This window comes from Eublepharis macularius, chromosome 13, assembly GCF_028583425.1.
Source record: "Eublepharis macularius isolate TG4126 chromosome 13, MPM_Emac_v1.0, whole genome shotgun sequence".
Lineage (NCBI taxonomy): Eukaryota > Metazoa > Chordata > Lepidosauria > Squamata > Eublepharidae > Eublepharis > Eublepharis macularius.
In genome coordinates this window covers 33,558,481-33,575,957 of record NC_072802.1, presented here as the reverse complement: position 1 = coordinate 33,575,957, position 17,477 = coordinate 33,558,481, and the positions used below count along the sequence as shown (strand labels likewise).

The 17,477-nt window shown below is 42.2% G+C and overlaps 1 protein-coding gene across 5 annotated transcripts in view; it reads right to left on the bottom strand.

Annotated features, from left to right (window-relative positions):
- SEPTIN6 (septin 6) overlaps positions 1 to 17,477 on the bottom strand; it is a 51,109-nt gene that overhangs the window by 5,742 nt on the left and 27,890 nt on the right. For 2 of the 5 annotated variants that reach the window (XM_054995936.1, XM_054995932.1), the window contains exons 3-9: positions 15,576 to 15,771; positions 14,790 to 14,976; positions 14,269 to 14,430; positions 10,398 to 10,494; positions 8,530 to 8,698; positions 8,093 to 8,225; positions 6,742 to 6,932 (exon numbers count right to left, since the gene is read on the bottom strand). In XM_054995936.1, coding sequence (XP_054851911.1) covers positions 6,742 to 6,932; positions 8,093 to 8,225; positions 8,530 to 8,698; positions 10,398 to 10,494; positions 14,269 to 14,430; positions 14,790 to 14,976; positions 15,576 to 15,771 — 1,135 coding nt within the window. Of the gene's footprint in view, positions 1 to 27; positions 3,397 to 5,627; positions 5,674 to 6,741; positions 6,933 to 8,092; positions 8,226 to 8,529; positions 8,699 to 10,397; positions 10,495 to 14,268; positions 14,431 to 14,789; positions 14,977 to 15,575; positions 15,772 to 17,477 lie in introns of those variants that run through there. The other 3 variants (XM_054995937.1, XM_054995933.1, XM_054995935.1) reach the window with 3 other exon arrangements.

Below are 17,477 nucleotides of genomic sequence, written 5' to 3'. Positions count from 1 at the left end.
AGATTAAAAACAAAGCATTAACCAGAATTATTGTCCAAAAAGTTTTTTATTTTAAAAAGTTTTCCCATAGAAAATATAGATTATGGCAGGGGAATGTACAGAATACATTTAAACATAAGGGAAACACAAACCCATGAAGCTGCCTTCTAGCGCATCAGACCATTGGTCTATCAAGGTCAGTATTGCCTATCCTGACTAGGGGACAGCTCTCCAGGGTCTCAGACTGAGGTCTTTCACATCCCCTGTTACCTGATTCTTTTAACTGGAGATGCTGGGGATGGAGCATGATGGACCTTCTGCATGCAAAGCAGATGCTCTACCACTGAGCCACAACCCCTGTCATGATTGCAGTGCAATTGCTTCATCTTAATAATTCTCATTTAGTATTTTTTGGGGGGGGGAATACATCTGGATACTAAGCAGATCCTGGTTACATTTGCAGCTGATCTCAGGGATAGCCAATTTCGGTATTTTTCAGGGCAGCTCTATTCTCCGGACAGAGGCCCCATGAATATTTTACTGCAATGCTACAAACAAAACAGACAGTAGCCAGGCGCCACAATAAAATTGGAGCCACTCATCGGTTGAAGGCCTCCATTCTGGAGCACATGCATTCAAGGTTAGCTGGGTAATTACATATGGAATCTAAAAGAGAGAGGAAACACTGACATGGAAAAAACTTTGCATGATTTCAAAAGAATTTTCCGTATTAAAGAAATGGCAGGCAATATTTTTACTACATTTTAATGAGAAATAAGTCCACAAAATAGGTCAGATAGAATTACTTTGGGATGCTGATTTAGCCCCAAAGTGGCTAAATGGCCATTCCTGGCTTCTCCAGTACAAAAGTCAGTTACTGTTTATCCCCGCCAAATGCATCCCCTCAAATAAAGATCCATGCATTAACTGAAAATATTCAATGATTTCTTTTTAGATGAGATTTACATTGTCTGAAATTTCTGTACACAACAAGCATACCAGATTCCATGATCACAAATTTATCTTGCTTTGACTCCAGTAGCGCCCTAAATACCAACAAAATTTTCAGCATATAAGCTTTTTGAGAGTCAAAGCTCCCTTTGTATCTGATGAAGACCATTCCAATGTGAATGGAGCTTTGACCCTTAAAAGCTTATACTGTGAAAATCTTGTTGGTCTTTAAGGTGCTACTGGACTCCAACTTTGCTGTTCTATGGCAGGCCAACAGGGCTATCCATCTGAAACATGTTATCTATGAACTATATCATTAACAGAATAACTAAAATGGCCTCCAATGGGTTTTGGCTCAGTTTGTTGAGTGTAAATTCTAGAGAATTTATTTAGTATTTTTTGTCATAGGGCATGCCTACACTACAAACATGAATCAGTTTCCTATCACTTTAACTGCTCTGATGTTCTTCAGAGAATACTGGGCGCCATAGCTTGCTGAGGGTACTCAAGAACTCTTTAGAGATCTGTATTCCCACTTCTACCACATACAGAACTACAGTTTCCAGAATTCTCAGGGAAAGGAGACTCTTAAACCAGTATAAGTTTGTACAAACTCTTCTGAAACCTCATGTTTAAAACGTCAACATAAAATTATTTTCCTCCAAATCAAAGTGAAAGAACTGCAGATTTCCTTTTCCAAAAGCAAGACCTCCAACCTTTCCAATGTAAAAAACATTAAAAATATTTTAAAGAGATCATACTATTTCTTTCCACCTTTGTGAAGAAAAAATACTTACCATTTTCCAAATCAGCTATACTTATATTTTTAAAATCCCAGTAATGTGAAAGAGTGATTGGATCCTACCAGATATTCCATTTGATCTCACCTAATGTCCCTCCATTGCAGCTCCCATCCCATGACTTTTCTCCACGTGGGTCCTACACTTCCTGGCACAGCCTTTTCATTATTCAAAAGGCCCCTCTCTTTATTTCACCAGAAGAAAAGCCAGTAGGATCCAAAGCCATATTTTTATGAGCTAATTCGCCCAAAGAGAAGTGCTTAAATTTAATCACCTATGAGAGTAAGATCCTGCAATGCTTACTAGAAAGCAAGTGAACTTAGTACACATGTTTAAGAATAGCCCAGTTCTTATTTAGATGGTATTCTGGGCTGTATTCCTTTAGATTGCAGGTGGAAACCAACATAATGGAGTGTCCCTTCAAACTAAAAATACCCTCTGCAAAGAAAAGGGGGTGTCAGGGACAAGTTTTCTTTGAAATGCAAATATTCTATAGGGGGGGTTGTTTGTTTTGCTTGTGGGGATCCCCAGGGGCAATCTAAAGTGGTTCAGTCCAAATACAAGTTTACCAACTCAGTGAAAGTCAGGACACAGTCAAGCCGCAGGCATGTGTCTATTGAAACAGGATATAAAATGTACTTGGATTGAATTTGTAGCCATGGAACAAGGTTGTCAATTACTTTCATGATTTCCAGTCCTTGGAGCAGATAAGTGGGGACAGTAAACCCCAAACCTCTCCCAATGCCCAGAATTTAGCACCTCAACTGATTTCCAGCATCTGCACAGAACTCCTGCACAAATGTGGAGTTTCTTGTGATGGTGGTACTCCTTGCGTGCATTCCTTTGTACATACAGAGCTCTCCCAACTACTGAGGCAAACTAGGAAAATTTTGTAGGCTTAGGGAGTTCTATACATACATGCTGGATGTCCTATATGTGCAAGAGTTAATGGAATCACAGCAAGTACCCAAATGTATTTTAGCTGCATGTTGCAACAACTGGGACAAAAATTTAAAAATGAAGCCAATATGCTTTGAATCCTGAGCTGAAAGATTCCCCACGCTCTCCCTTTGAAAAGAGGTGCTGAAAATCCCTAGGAGCTTTGCTTGAGGCTACTGATGCCAGCCACTGCAGTTAAGTTCTGCTGCAGTAAAAATGTAACTTAAACATCACTGAAACAATCCTGAAGATGAACCCTATTCAATTGCTTTAAAAAAACAAACAAAAGGAAGCTTCATGCACAACTCATTTGCCTTCATGAGAGAATCCGCAACAGGGCTCAGGCGTCACGGCATAAGGTACAACCGGGAAGCAAACATGCGGTTTTGCTATGAGTGCGCACATACACACACACATGCATCAATGCATTAATGTGTTGTTGGTATACAGTGTCTTAGGACATTAGTCCTGCAAGCTTCTGGTAAACAGGCTAAGCGAGGCAACAGGCGCTCGGAGCCTGTCTCATCAGTCTCCATAGAAATTATGCCTGAGTTCTTCACCAAAACAGTCAAGAAAGAGTTTTGTGTTTAGGAAATTGGCAAACAGAATGGGAGGGTGCTTTGGAAGGAGATGGACAAACATGTAGAGGGCAGGACTGCAGGATAACTCAAAATGTGGGGCGTGGTCATTTCTGATGCAAAAGGAAAGGATCTACAGGAAACCTGAACTGAAAATGAGAAAAAAAAGATTAATGTTTCTCTGGATTAATAGTACGTTAATAAGATAAATGCAGCTTAAACAGGGGTGGGCAACATATTTGGGACCACAGTGGGTACAATTCAGGACACAAAGGCAATGGTGCGAATTGACGCCGAATCACTGTAGGGTGGGCATGTTGCATTCATTCTGACATTCCTTTTTTGAAAGTGCAAATTCTGCACATAACCTGAAAACAGATCTTCACACCTCCATAACAAAAAGCGAATTTGAAAAAAAAATGATTTGGGAGGAATATTTATCTGCCTTCGGGAGCTCTTGGCCAATAAGCTCACAGATATTGCAATCATATTGTCAAAGGGACTAGAAAGAATTTAAAAACAGAAGTTCCTGAAATGCTAGGAAATATTGAACACATGTATGTTGCTCACCCCTAGTATCTAATTTATATAGAGAGAAAAATGTTAATTTGGTTTAATTTTACTTGAACACGCTTGAAAAGACATTGTAATGAATACAGTCTTTGAAATTTCAGCAGATTGCAGGAGGGCGGTTCACTTTCGGAGCAGACTGTTTACACCCTGGTAAAAACAGAAAAGCCATACAAGGCTTCTCAGACCAGGCTTCTCAACACTTGGAGTATTTGTGAATTGTGAAAAAAGAGATTTGGATACTGGTATTGGCAAGGGCAAAGACAGATACCCCATTCTGAAAGGCAATGTTTGCAAATTGTCTTAGGAACAAAAAGAAGGCCTATTTCTGCTGAAGATCAGCAGGCCACAGAGTTGTATGTGGAGGCCTGCCAAATGCAATTGAAAGCTAACAAAACCCTGCAATGTTTATTCCAGCTACTTTCCAGCCTCTGGATATGTTCTCAGGCCCCAGAGAAACACTGTGATTGTTTGAGTTTATTTTTTAAGTTACAAGCCTCAAAGAGCAAGCAATTGTTTTTCTCTCAACATAGGCCTTCTCCTTCTCTCTTGCTCTGCATCCTATTGTTCCATCAGAGTACATTTAACTCAGAAGAATCCCCATTTCAACTGACCCATACAGAGAAAAATAGTCGCACAAAGGTAGCTTTGATTCAAACAAGTTGTGGCCTTGCTGAATCATGCTGGGAAAGACCTTTCTTGATTGTGGAGGAGGCAGGGACAGGCTAAGTTATTGTGGGATGCTGATCCTTCCTGACCTGCTTCCATAGAGAGGTTTCTCTCCATTTTGACATCCAAATTACAGTTGGATTTTTTTTTTTTGCATATCCACACATCATGTTCTAGTCTTTGCCTACGAAGGTCCCATCAGTGTCTTTATTTTTCTGCTGTCCAACTCCCACACTATGGCCATTTCTCCCATTGTGCCACTGGGGGGCTTTTTGAGGGCTTTAAAAAAAAAAACACAGTAATTGTCATAGCACTATAACAATTACCATTTTTTTTTTAAAAAAAAGGTGTCAAAAGACATTGGTGTCTCATTCAAAAATGAGATCGCCTACCCGCAGTCTGAAGTGGCTCAATGCATTCTATTACTTCAGAACTTTGGTGCCTCATGCCATTGTATTGTGAGTAGGGTTGCCAGCTCTCGGCTGGCAAATGCTGGGAGATTTTTAGGGCAGTGTCTGTGGAAGGTGGAGTTTCGGGAAGAGGTGACCTTACTTCCACATGATGCTTTAGGAATTTCCTCTAATTGCTATGATAAAGACCTTAAAGAATAATGGAAATTCCTAGTCCATTGTCATTGATGCAATCTCTCCCTTGGTTTTTTCCCCCCACTCCTCAAATGATTGACTTTTGCTATTAGGCACATGGCAAGCTTAACTTTGGGCCCAATTTAAATATGACCCAGCTGGGTGAAATGGACTTACCTTATATTTCACATGACCAGCACCCACCAAGCAATGTTAGTATGAGAACACAAATGCCTGCCTGAGCTACAGGTCTGTTGCACGCTAATGCAGCATGCATGATGGCTGAGAGCCCAATGTAAACAAGATTCTAGATGTGTGCACCATCACAGGGATAATTTCTTCTTGCCCTCCAGCATTCTGTTTAAACTAGGCATGTAGATGAGGCCTGGGAGAAGATAACGGAGGTAAATTATAAGGGTATGGTGGGAGTTTGTTGGCGATGGTTGGTGCCAGGTGAAACTGCAAAGAACAGACTGCTGGTCCAGTGTGGTGGTTTATTTTCACAGGAAGTGTCTTTTGATCCCACTGCAATGGCTATTGCATTTAGTCAAGCTTACCAGCACAGTGTACCCTCATGCACCATGCAGCAAACAGCAGGGTTAACTGTAAAAACAGCATACAAATGACAACTCAGGAAGATGAAAACAAAACTTAGTTTGCCAAAGACAAAAGAAAAAAAATCAAACTATGAATTAGTATTTTTTTTAAAAGGAGCAAAAAAAAACCCTAACAGAACTTAATAGGGCTAATCAACACATAGGAATGTTATAAAGACTAGAGTGACACGTGGCCTAATTTTCCGGTACCAAACTGGAAGACTCTGTTGGAAGAGAAGGCACCTCTCTATCTATTCATTTCTATGGAGAAACTCCCTTATGCTTGGCATTAGTCATTAAAGCAAGTGACCAGTACAATTTAATACCGGAAATGGAAATATACTATAGTACTACTGTGTACTGTCTGTTACTGTCGTTAATTATGTCATGTCAAGTTGCTTATGTTCAGCTGTGTATGAGATTTCTGCTTGTTTTCAAATTTCCGCAATCTATACTCTATTGTATTGTTTGCATTGAATTACACTGTGTAATCTGCCTTGTTGCAGTGAGAAAGGCAGACTATATGTAAAATAAAAATAAATAAAGAGTGCAGCAGAGGCCTGAGGAGAAGCAGGCCTTTCTCTTTTTGGACTCCCTTGGTGGCAAGGAAGTAACGGGTACATCTATGTGGTGAATGGATGCAGATATCCTGGTCATGACTGCTGTCACACGGAATAATTTAAAACAACCTTTCTGTGGCTGTCAGAATGTGTGAACTGACTTTCAGTTAGGCAATTTCTGCATGTTAGCTGTGGTAGGTCTGTCAGCAGACCAGGGTTATGTCTTAAGGTCGGCCGTTCTATAAAACAGGCCTTCCAGGGTTTATCAGCCAATTTGGATTTGGTCCATATTTCGCCAACATTTTAGTTAGAGACTTTCTTAATGCAAGTGTAAAGTCAATTGATTTCTGGCAAACACTTATTTCAAGGAGAACATGGCAGTCTCTCGCTTGACTCTTGAGACACGGCCTGTCCTGAAGCAGCTAAGATAAGCCTGCTCTGTTTCAGCAGGAAAAGGGCGGGCAGTGGCAGAGGAAAACAATGGCATGTACTGCCACAAGAGGAAGCCAACTTACTTTTTCCTCTCCTTTTCTCGTTTCAGAGTTTGAGATCCTCCCGCTTGCTGGGCCTGAGACTGGAGCAATTCCGCTGCCGTCTTCCTTTGCTTGAACGCATTGACTTCATCGTCCAGAGATTTCTTCTTGTCCTCCAGTTTCTTCTTTTCATCCTGGTGAAGTTTCTTCAGGCGATCAAATTTCTCATGCAACTGGAAGGGAAGAGTAGAAGGAGGAAAATGCTGGAGCAGAACAAAAGCACTGAGGACCTATTCTTGTCAGTGGTGGTCATTTTTCAAATCTTCAGAAGTTTATTAGTGGCCTCTCAGTGAAAAACATGGTGGTAATGGGGGATAAGATTCCAGCCACCCTCGGCCACCAGTCTTCTCTACAATGTGTGGCCGCAGGAGAGCAATGAACATCGAGAGTGGATCACTCTCCCGCTCAGCAGCAGCCTGATCCTGACCATTTTGGGCCCCTTTTTGGCCATTTTCATTCCCTTTTTGCCATTTTGGGCCCAGTTTCGGCCCTGAATGGCCAAGATTGGGTCCAAAACAGCCAGGATAGGTGAGGTCAGGGTGTGTGGCATATGCAAATCAGTTATGCTAATGATACATTGCCAGTGATGTCAAGGGGTGTGGCATATGCTAATAAGTTATGCTAATGAGTTCCTCCAGCTCTTTTTCTTCGAAATTATCCATGTTGATTCTTTCTCTGATCATTTTGTGCAAACTGAGCTAAAACTCCTTGAGAATGCTGCATATTGATAGTCAGGGGCAGTTGTCTATGAGATTACTACAAGGTCCTTGCCTTGGGGAGACCTTAAAATACTTCAGGTTAATTGTGCTCACTTCTAAATAAAATGAACTTGCTGTAGCATAGAAGCGAACTAGCCGATGCGGATGCCAGCTTCAGTATGTGGTAGGCCTGAATTTAAATTTGTGCCGACATGAGCCTTGTTCTTGCCTTCAACCAAAAGAACACACAGAATTTAAGCCAAAATATGACAACATGGCTGACAGGCAGTTTGAGTTGAGCTACTAGAGAAAGGGCCTGTTGTGGGCCTCCTATCTGTCGAACACCCTCTCCTGGGTTATTCATCTGGTATCTTCATTAGAACCTCATACACCAGGATGAAACACTTCCAATTATTACAGTTTGTGCGAAGATATAATTTGGGCTGGCCTGTAAATTATTTTGAGCTGCTGCTTTCTGGGTTTTGTTTTTAATGTTTGTTTTGATGGCTTTAATCTGGTAGTGCATGATTTTATGGCTTGTAAGCCACACTGGACTTCTGCTTTAAATGGAAAAGTGGGATATAAACTTATTAATTAATTAAAAATAGCCTTCACATTCACATATACATTCTCACCTCCTTTTCAGCCTCTTTGAGCTCTGCTTCCTTCTCCTTAACTCTCTGGACAAACATTTGCCTCATCTCCTCTTCCTTTTTCTGTAGCTCTCCCAGGAACTCGTTTCTTTTGGCCTCATATGTTTCTTGTAAGCTGAAGGTGAGTTAGAAGGGGGGGCAGAGGGAAAGGCAGTAGGATCAAGTTCTGTTTGCACTTCATGTTTGCACATCAAAACCCTAGCTATATCCTAGAGTTTAGAGATCTACATTTACATTGCTGCAATCATGCTGAATTGTGTGAAACAGTACCTCTAATCCCTTAGCTGCCTCTCCGTGTTTATTCTGCTCAATTTATTCTAGTTTAAGTTCCAACAAAGAAGAAATTCAGGATATTTAAATAAAGTCTTCTTTCTCATTTTCCTTCCACATCCTGTTAGATGTACTCTGGTGAACAATACCTGAATGGTTTACTGTCTGGATCAGTGTCTTTAAATCCCATTTCTTCCAGTTTACATCGCCGGTACAACTCATAATGGCGTGTGTGCGTCTGTTCGCGGAGATCCTCCATGTTGACACGGATCAACATTTCTCTCAGCTTCACAAAGTCACAGTGTGCTTCGTTTTCCACTAAACAGCGTCAAGGTGATGAAAAAAACACAAAGAGGGAGATAATTAAAGGCCACTTGGATAATTGTAATGGCACACATTCACAGATGCCATGTGCTACAATTCTTGGTGGTATTCCTGCTCACTGTGATATCACCATGACATGTCTGATGAGCCTCAGTGTTTGGAGGCTGGGGACATGGCAACCCAGAAACTTCCAAAAGGGCTCTCAGACAAAGCCTTCTTGGCCTACACTTCAGCAGCACTTGGTTGTCTGTGCGCTCCCTATTTTTAAGTGATGTGCAAATCAAAAGTGCATCACAAGATAGAGTCTATCTATAAGACATGCCTGGGTACATGTTTGTCAAGTGTCAGGAGATGCAATGTTATCCAGGAAGCATAGTTTTGAAAGACAGAGCTGGTGGAGATCACTCTGGAGGGGAAGGATTCTCTAACAGTCCTCTGCCTAACGTGCCAGACTGTCTTACCTTCCTGAGCTTTTACCCTGCTGCCCTTGCTGCTTAAAACTTTGAATTAACTGAGCCTCATCAGGGCAAAGGCTCTGGAAGGGGAGACGCCAGAGGCAGCAAAGGGCTGTGAGAGAATCTGTCCCCTCTGGAGCAATCTCCACTAGCTCTGTCTTTTAAAACTATGCTTCCCGGTTAACAATGGGTCTCCCGACATGTGAAGTACATGTGACAGATACCTTGTGTAGAGAGATTCACAGTAATAATATAGCTAGACGCTTTGCTTAAAAGCAAGCTTCATGCACAATTTAAACTTTTCATACAATAACTGCTTCCAAATATCTGAGACCCCTGGAACAACCCTCAACTGTTTTTTAACAGAATGGCTTCAAGACCAGGCTGGAGCCGTGAGTCATCATAGTCAGACCCAGGTCTGGAGTAGTTGTTCTCCAGGCTCCAGTTACCACAGCTAAATGACTGAGTAGGGGCTGGACTGGGCTTTCAGCGTGGTAGGCAAGAAATTGTGCTCTGTTGACCAGGCGAGGAAAGAAGGCTAGGCTTTTCAGGCCTGGCCAACCCAGAAGGCTCATGATGCCTGACTGGCGTTCCTCATTTCCTTGAGGACCTGAAAGAGGTTTCTGGAGCCTGAGTACGCACAATCCCAGGTATCTCACTAAGACCTGGTTCACACATGGAGGAGAATGAGATGGTAAGGAGGTGGCAAAGGGCTGAACCGATAAAAAGGACTGTATAATTTCAGAACGCAGGTGCTAGATTCTAGTTCTGAAAGCCCCACTGCATAAGATGGCCCGTGTAAATCAAAATCTAGCACAGTGAGAAGTTTCTACCCCTTCCATTTGCTACCTCTGCAGTTTTACTATTTGGGGAGATATTTTTTTAAACAGAACATGATTCTCCCCCACACCACCATCTTTAGTCTGAGGCAGCACAGTCTATTACATCCCCTCAGCCTTTGACATCTCTTGCTAAACTAGGCCTAAATATTGCCTGAAGTCACATCTTGTGGCCTTCTGTGGGTCCTGGGCTGCAACTGTGTTAGCTAAGACAAGATATATTTTAACATGCCAGGTAGGCCAGAGTCTTGTTTGGAAATAATTTTCAGGCCCAGCACCCAATTTAACTGTGACACTGATATGCCAAGAAGAGCTTGTCTGCCAATGTTGCATGTACTCAGTGCCCTGTTGAAATACAGCCATTAGCGTGCAATGTTAGCACAACAGCACAACACTTACCCTGCACAGTCCCCCAGGGATACTGACGCGCTTTCATCATTTTATTTCCTATCTTCACTTCCTCCGTGCTGCCAATCACTGCAAAGGGTAAGTGAGCCTAGAAGAGAGTAAGAGAGGGAGAAGGAGAACGAGCTCACCAACAAGTCAGCTTCCCTTCAAATAATTGTATTTGGTATTTGTTTAACACTTTTCCTAAGCGACCAATGCACTTTACAAGAACCACATAAAAAAGAGATGGCCAACTGAAGGTATGGGATCCCATTCCCCTGGTGGGGGTAGGGGATCCCCTGATCTCAGTCTTTGTTCTCCATCACCTTTCACCTGGCTGGCGGGGTGGGGGGAAGGCACGGGGAATGATCCCAGGAACCTCGCAGCATGCTCTGGAGCACTTCCTTGTTGCACTTAGAATGACATCATTCCTGGTGCAACAAGGAAGTGCTCTGGAGCACGAGAGCGCACAAGTAAATCCACCTAATGTGCACACACACCCAACCCTCCATCGCCCGGTTTGGGCTCTGAGGGACCTGGCAGTGTTAACTAACTGGGCCTCTCAGAGGCTGAGAGAGGCCTGGCCCACTTCCATTTTTGAGGCTTCTTCCACTGTTGCTGCAGCCACCGCCCTGAGCATCTCCTGGCTTTGCAGTCAGTTTTTGGATTTTTCTGCAAACCTAGGTGGTTCCCCCAGTTTGCAGAACTATCTGTTTTCTGTCAGTGTGACTCTGATCCACAGATTTAAGTATCCGCAGATGGGGCCAAACTTGACTGTTAGAACTGGTAAGTGGGGGCCTGTAACCCAATGTTGTGAATTGTATTGGGGTGGGGCAGGGCAGTTGCAGGGAGGGGTAATCCCATTCCCCTTGCTTTTTACTTTTCCCTTTCAAATGATCCTTCCCTGTTCCTCCCCACCTTCTCAAAGATTCTTCACTATTTCTTTCCCCCTTTCTCAAAGATCCTTCCCTGTTTCCCCTTTCTAAGGACGCTTCCTTTTTTTCTCCCCCTTATCTTCCCCCACCTTCCTGGTAAATACCCTTACACTCCCCCTCCCTTTCAGGTAAATACCCTAACCCCACCTCAGCTCCCTCCCAAACATCCTTACCCTGCCCCCCTGGCAAATACTTGCTGTCCCCTCTTGGCAAATATCCTTACCCCCTCCCTCCCTGGATCCCTCACAAATACCCTTCCCCCTCCCCTGTCAAACACCCTCCCCATTTCCCCCTTCTTTCCAAACACCCTTCCCCCCACTTCTCAATTTTCCTACTACCGGAAACGGAGATGTCTGGCCTCAGAGCTGGCCCTCCCTGGTCCTACAGGGTCTTGCTGCACTGTAGCACAGGCTGGGTCGGATGGGTAGAGTTGTCAGATGGTATCTTAAAAAACACCAGACTCGCACCAGACTGCATCCAGCTCCTATTCTAATTTTTCTTGGTCCCCTACTGCTCCTCCCCGTGTGAGATGGGTAGGGAGACCCATATACCTGTCCTGAACACTTTGAAGGAACAGCATAAAATCTACAAATAATCATTTATTTATATAGTGCTTTTTATAATGTTCACAGCATGTATTGTAATCCTTATAAATGATTACTTACAAAGAATTATCTGGGCTTCTGGTATGCATTTCTTTGCTGGCTGTATTCATTTTTAATCCATTGATGTGGTCTGTTTTACTTTAATAAACAAACTCCCCTCTAAGATACAAGAGTCTCATCAAAAATTGCAGATAGGGGGCTGAGGCAGAGTTGCGGCTTGCCTAAACACCTCCTCAGGAAGGCAAGACGTTCTGACCGGGAACTGCCTGTTTCATAGCTCACTCTTTTAGCCACTAGACCATATAAGTTTTGCGTACAAGGAATGGCGTGATCCTCACATGGACAAACTTCAGCCCACTAGAAAATTAAAGTGCCTGTCAGATAAGAAGTAGCACTGTGTTTTTTACACCCAAATCTCTAACCAAGAAATCCTTTGACATGTCCTCTCAGCTGCAGGTTTTGATGCAGAGGGGCTAAAAATGTCACAATAAGACAGCAAAGAACAATTAACCTCTCCATCTGTAGCAACTATGCATTGATGCTAATTTAAAATATTCAGACACTAAAAAATACCCAAGCTGCTTTAAAAATAACATTTTTTCTTGTATTTAAAACAATCTTTTACAAAAGGGAAAGAGGGGGGTGGAAATCTCCTAGGATCACATTTCTAAGATTGGGAAGAAAACTGCCAGACACAGAAACAGAATGACTCCCCAGTCCTGAAAGACGTCACATAAATATATATGCCTCCACCCTACAGGAAATGAATGGGAAATGTCTTTCTCAAAGACACTCCACAGCAAGAGCCAGAGATGGCTGCCAGAACATAACTCTTTTCAAAAAGCAGCATTAAGGAAAGGGTGGGGAGGAGAGAAAAAACCCTTAGGAAAATATTTGCAAGGCTGAATTTTGTGCTTGGTCACACACCTGCTACGAACACTATTATGATAATATTTCAGATGTGTAGCTATTATAATTGATAACCACAGTTTCAGGGAGACTTACAGTACGTAACTTGTGGGCCGAGCATCAAAGTCTGTGCGCACAGAATGCTTTTTAGGCCAAGTTAAATATGACCCAGCAACTCATTTTTTAAAGAAGTCTAAAACTTCTTCTCTCATATTTTCTTTTTAAAAAGCTAAAAGCAGCTGCGAAGGGGGATTCAGAACAAGGCTGTTGCTTGGGGAGGGGGAATCTCTGATTTTAATCACTCATGCACCACATAGGAGAAAGCATACATATCTTGGTTCCATACAGAGACCAATACTGGGTACTGAAGTGCATCCAGCAAAGGGCACCAGGAGAAAAGGTTAAAACCCAGGGCTACTGCCCAGTACTAGATACACACAAACTTTCAGCCATGGGAAAGCATAATCAAAGACCTTCTGGGTTTCATTTAGGTTGGTTCTTTGTAATCTGGGATGCCTGTAGATAGATTTGGAGGACGCTGAACTAGAGTATCAAGAAGGATAAGTGATGGCATCTAGTGATGGTACAGGCCTCCTACCATTACAGAAAAGTAATGCCCCTAACCCAGTGCAAAGAATGGTTGCGTATATAAGCTACAATAAAGTCACCTGGAACCCACAGAGGCACAGACCAGAAGCTAGTCTCTACCTACTGCTGTTCTGGTTTTGTTTGTTTTTAAGGAGCTAGTTTACCTGATAAGAGACAATACACATGAAAGTAAAATCTATCCGCTCCCACATTTAGATTCTGTTACATTTTTATCTTGCCCACCTACAAGGAGTTCAGAGTAGTGCCCATACTACTACTGACTTGACAACAACCCTGTGTATTAAGGTGAGGCTGCAAGAGAATGTCATGTCCAAAAAGTGATTGTTTCAGACAGGTAGCTGTGTAGGTTTGCAGTAAAGCAGCAGACTTTGAGTCTAGTATCTCAAGAAGAGAGGTTTGACTCTGGAAAGCTTATACCTTGAAAATCTTGTTGGTCTCTCAGTTGCTACTAGACTCAAATCTTAATGTCCAAAGTGAGAATAAGTAGAGATTTGAAATCAGGTCTCCCAGCTCTAGAGGAATATTCTAACCACTATCCACCCCTGACTGTCAAGGGAAATTGGCTAATGAAAGATTTGTAGTTCACTATAGGATATTGCTCCTGGTTGAGCCATATTAATTGTATTTAAATTTAAAAAGTGTGCCATTCACTAAGCATGTGTTAGTAGTAGATAGCAATTCTATTGTTCTTTGGGAGGGTGGGAGTTCTTAGTGCTTTACATAAATCATTTCAGTCATCCTTACAACAATCCTATAAGGTATTTTGCAATTATAAAATACACCTCTCAAAAAGACATTTGCCCAGAATACTTTTTTGTTGCTTACATTCATGGTCCCGTTAATTTCTGCAACAGACTCATCATCTGTAGGGAACTGGTAGATTTGCACCCCATTGCTGACAAGTTCACTCGTGATCTTAATTTTAAATTTTGTCAATTCACTCTTGGAAATGGCATCCGATTTGGCGATAATAGGAATTATATTTACCTGTAAGAAGGGAAAAAAGAGGGAGGGGTTGGGGGGGTTCAAAGTTTCCCACTGAACATACAAAGCAATTTTAGACTAACAGTGTTGATCCTTCTAGCCCAGTACAGTCTACCCCGTCAGTAGCTCTCTACCTTCTCAAGGTGAAGCCCTACTACCCACAATCCTTCTAAGGAGATGCCAGGCATTAAATCTGAGACCATGTGCATGCAAAAGATGTACATTACCACTCTGCCCTCCCTGGGGGACAGGAAGTGACAAGGAGGAACAAAAAGGAGGGCCGACATCTTCACAAGTAAAAGGAAAAAAGAACCTAAAAGAGTAACCAATTAATCTATCAGTGATAATAACACAACTCATACCTTACTGTCTAGCTTCTTCATTGTTACCAAATCCAGAGATTTCAAAGAATGGCCAGTGGGGGCAATGAAATACAAGCAGGCATGGATCCGGGAATCATGATAGTTGTGCAAAACCCGCTTGATTTTCAGTTCCTCTTGCAAATAAGCTTCAAACTGGGCATCGATGAATTCCACTATAGGCTTATAACTTTAAGAAGGGGAGAAAAATATAGAACGTATTATAAGGCATAAAGCCTTTGCCCATGTCACGAACAGTTAGTTAGCAAGGCTTCCCACCTTTCATAATTTTCATACAAGCTAAATGAACAAATCCCACACAGAGGCAATCAGGGCCATCAAGAAACCACCAATTCCTTGATTCATAGACATCAAGGATCATTTTCAATGACACATCAGCAGCTGGCTTGAGAATGGGGGGAATTGCTCATACTGGCTTGATCAGATTGCAAACTGGAAACACTGCAATTTACTGGTGGACAGATTACAGCCAAGGTCTCTTATGAGGTTGTGGTTCTAGTACTAGAGTGCTTGCATGAGCAGATCACTAGTAAGAGCAACTGAAAGCGTGGAACTGACTTATACAAATACCTAGCTCTGTATCAGAATCCTTTGAGAGAAGATGCCAAGGACTGAAATACAAACTAGAACATGCCAGGCAGCTGTTCTACCAGCAAGCTACAACTAGCGGTTTGCTCATGTATTATCAAAACCATCTCTCAGACAGCCAACAACATAAGGAAAGGGAAATCCTGGTTTTTAGTTGATCAACAGCCATCTCTTGCTTACCTGTCCTCTTTGTTAATCTGGTCCCCAAAACCCACTGTGCTAACAATGGTCAACTTCAAGTGGACGTTGCTTTCCTGAAGGTCATAAGTACTGGATTTCAGCTGAACTCCTGGCTGTGAATGAGAGGCTGGCTCACCTTCAAACTTGGTATTGAAAAGGGTATCCATTAAGGTTGATTTCCCAAGGCCAGTTTCTCCTTTTGAGATTAACAAAAAAAAAAAGCAAAAAGGTTTTACAAGATGCTTAAACTGTGTAGCAGTTCACTTTGTACCAAAAGTCAGTTAATCTGATCAGCCATATTAAACAGAACCAGCCACATGGAAGATGCAAACATGTCTCCTGTATACAAAGAGGGGTGGCAGTGCATATTCCACAAGCCCTAAAAAGTTTTTGTTGTTGTTGAATGTCCCACAGAAACAGAATACGGAATCATTTAAATCTCAGATCCCACGGACTTTTGCACAGATTTTAAAAAGTTTGTTTTTCACTGTTAGGCATTATTAACCCAGGTTTGTCAACCCATGTAACTCACCTGGCCATCTGCAGTGAGTAAGAAACCCCAACAAGTGACTAAACACAGAAAGTATATGAAAGCTGTTTCTTTTTAGGTGCAAATGTGCTTAATATTTTTTTATCTTTCCAGTGGGCTTCCAAATACCATTCAAAAATCAAACAAGCAAATAAGCATAAAGGTTAATAAAAAATATTTGCAGAGTAGAAAGTTTGCAGAAAAAATTGCAAGGCTATGATGAGGATATTGGGGGAAATTCACAGATTCTAAAAACTGTAGCTCCTAAAAATCTGAACCTTGTATTTGGAAATGGGAAAAAATATTTTCTGGCTCCAGTTCCATATGCAGAAGCTTTAAAAGTGCATTGTACACAAAAGCTCATTCTTAGCATCACTTGCAGAAGGAGCCTAAAAAAAACGATGCATGAAAACAAGGCAATTTTTGTGCACTATCCCTGGCCGATGCTCCATCAAAATCTCACTGCATGGAACAAGCCCAACATTTCTACCCAGTGCTGATTTCTCCCTAGTCTTTTGTACTGCACATTAATGCACTGACACAAATTCTCTGCATCATAGATCAGGAAAGCATTTGCCCTCTGGGGCTGGGGGAAGGTGGGAAACCTGAGAATCAGTATATAACAGAACAGCAGCTGTTCCCTCAGCCTTTTAGTTTGTGTGCTTCTCTCTCTCTTTCTCTCTCTCATACACACACACAAAACCAAACCAGAATGGAAAGGGAACAAAAAATGAAAGGAAAAAAAAGTGGCTGTCCCTGTAGACTGGAATTGCAGAGGTTTTTAATAAAATGAAAGAGAAAGTTTTCTTCCTGAGCAGCAGTTTATTAAGCCAGAAGAGAACAGCATTATAGAACTTGGCTTGAGCAGATGTGGAAGATAAGAGGTTTCTACAGCACCCACCTCCACCCACTCCAAGCACCATCTGAGCCCCCTGAGGTTCTACTGACATACAGAATGCAACAAAAGGCATAATATTCTGAGGGCTGCCACAGTAGGTTCTTCACCCACTGGGTTCACAAACAGCACTAGAGACAGAGGTGTGTGTATAGGAAGTGCCGTCAAGTCACAGACAACCTATGGCAGCCTCTACTGGGGTTTTCAAGGTAACAGACTAACAGAGGAGGTTTGCCTTTGCCTGCCTTTGCACAGTAACCTGGCCTTCCTTGGTGGTTTTCCATCCAAGTACTAACCAAGGGTTGACCCTACTTAGCTTCCAAGATCTAACAAGACCAAGCTAGCCTGGGCTATCAAACACTTGGCTGCTAAACTGTTTCCCACAAGTGGCTTTTCTGCAGTTCAAAATGAATCACACTGAAAACCTAAAGAATTTTTTCAGGATTCTTCCCAAGACATGCCCTCCCTCATAAACATA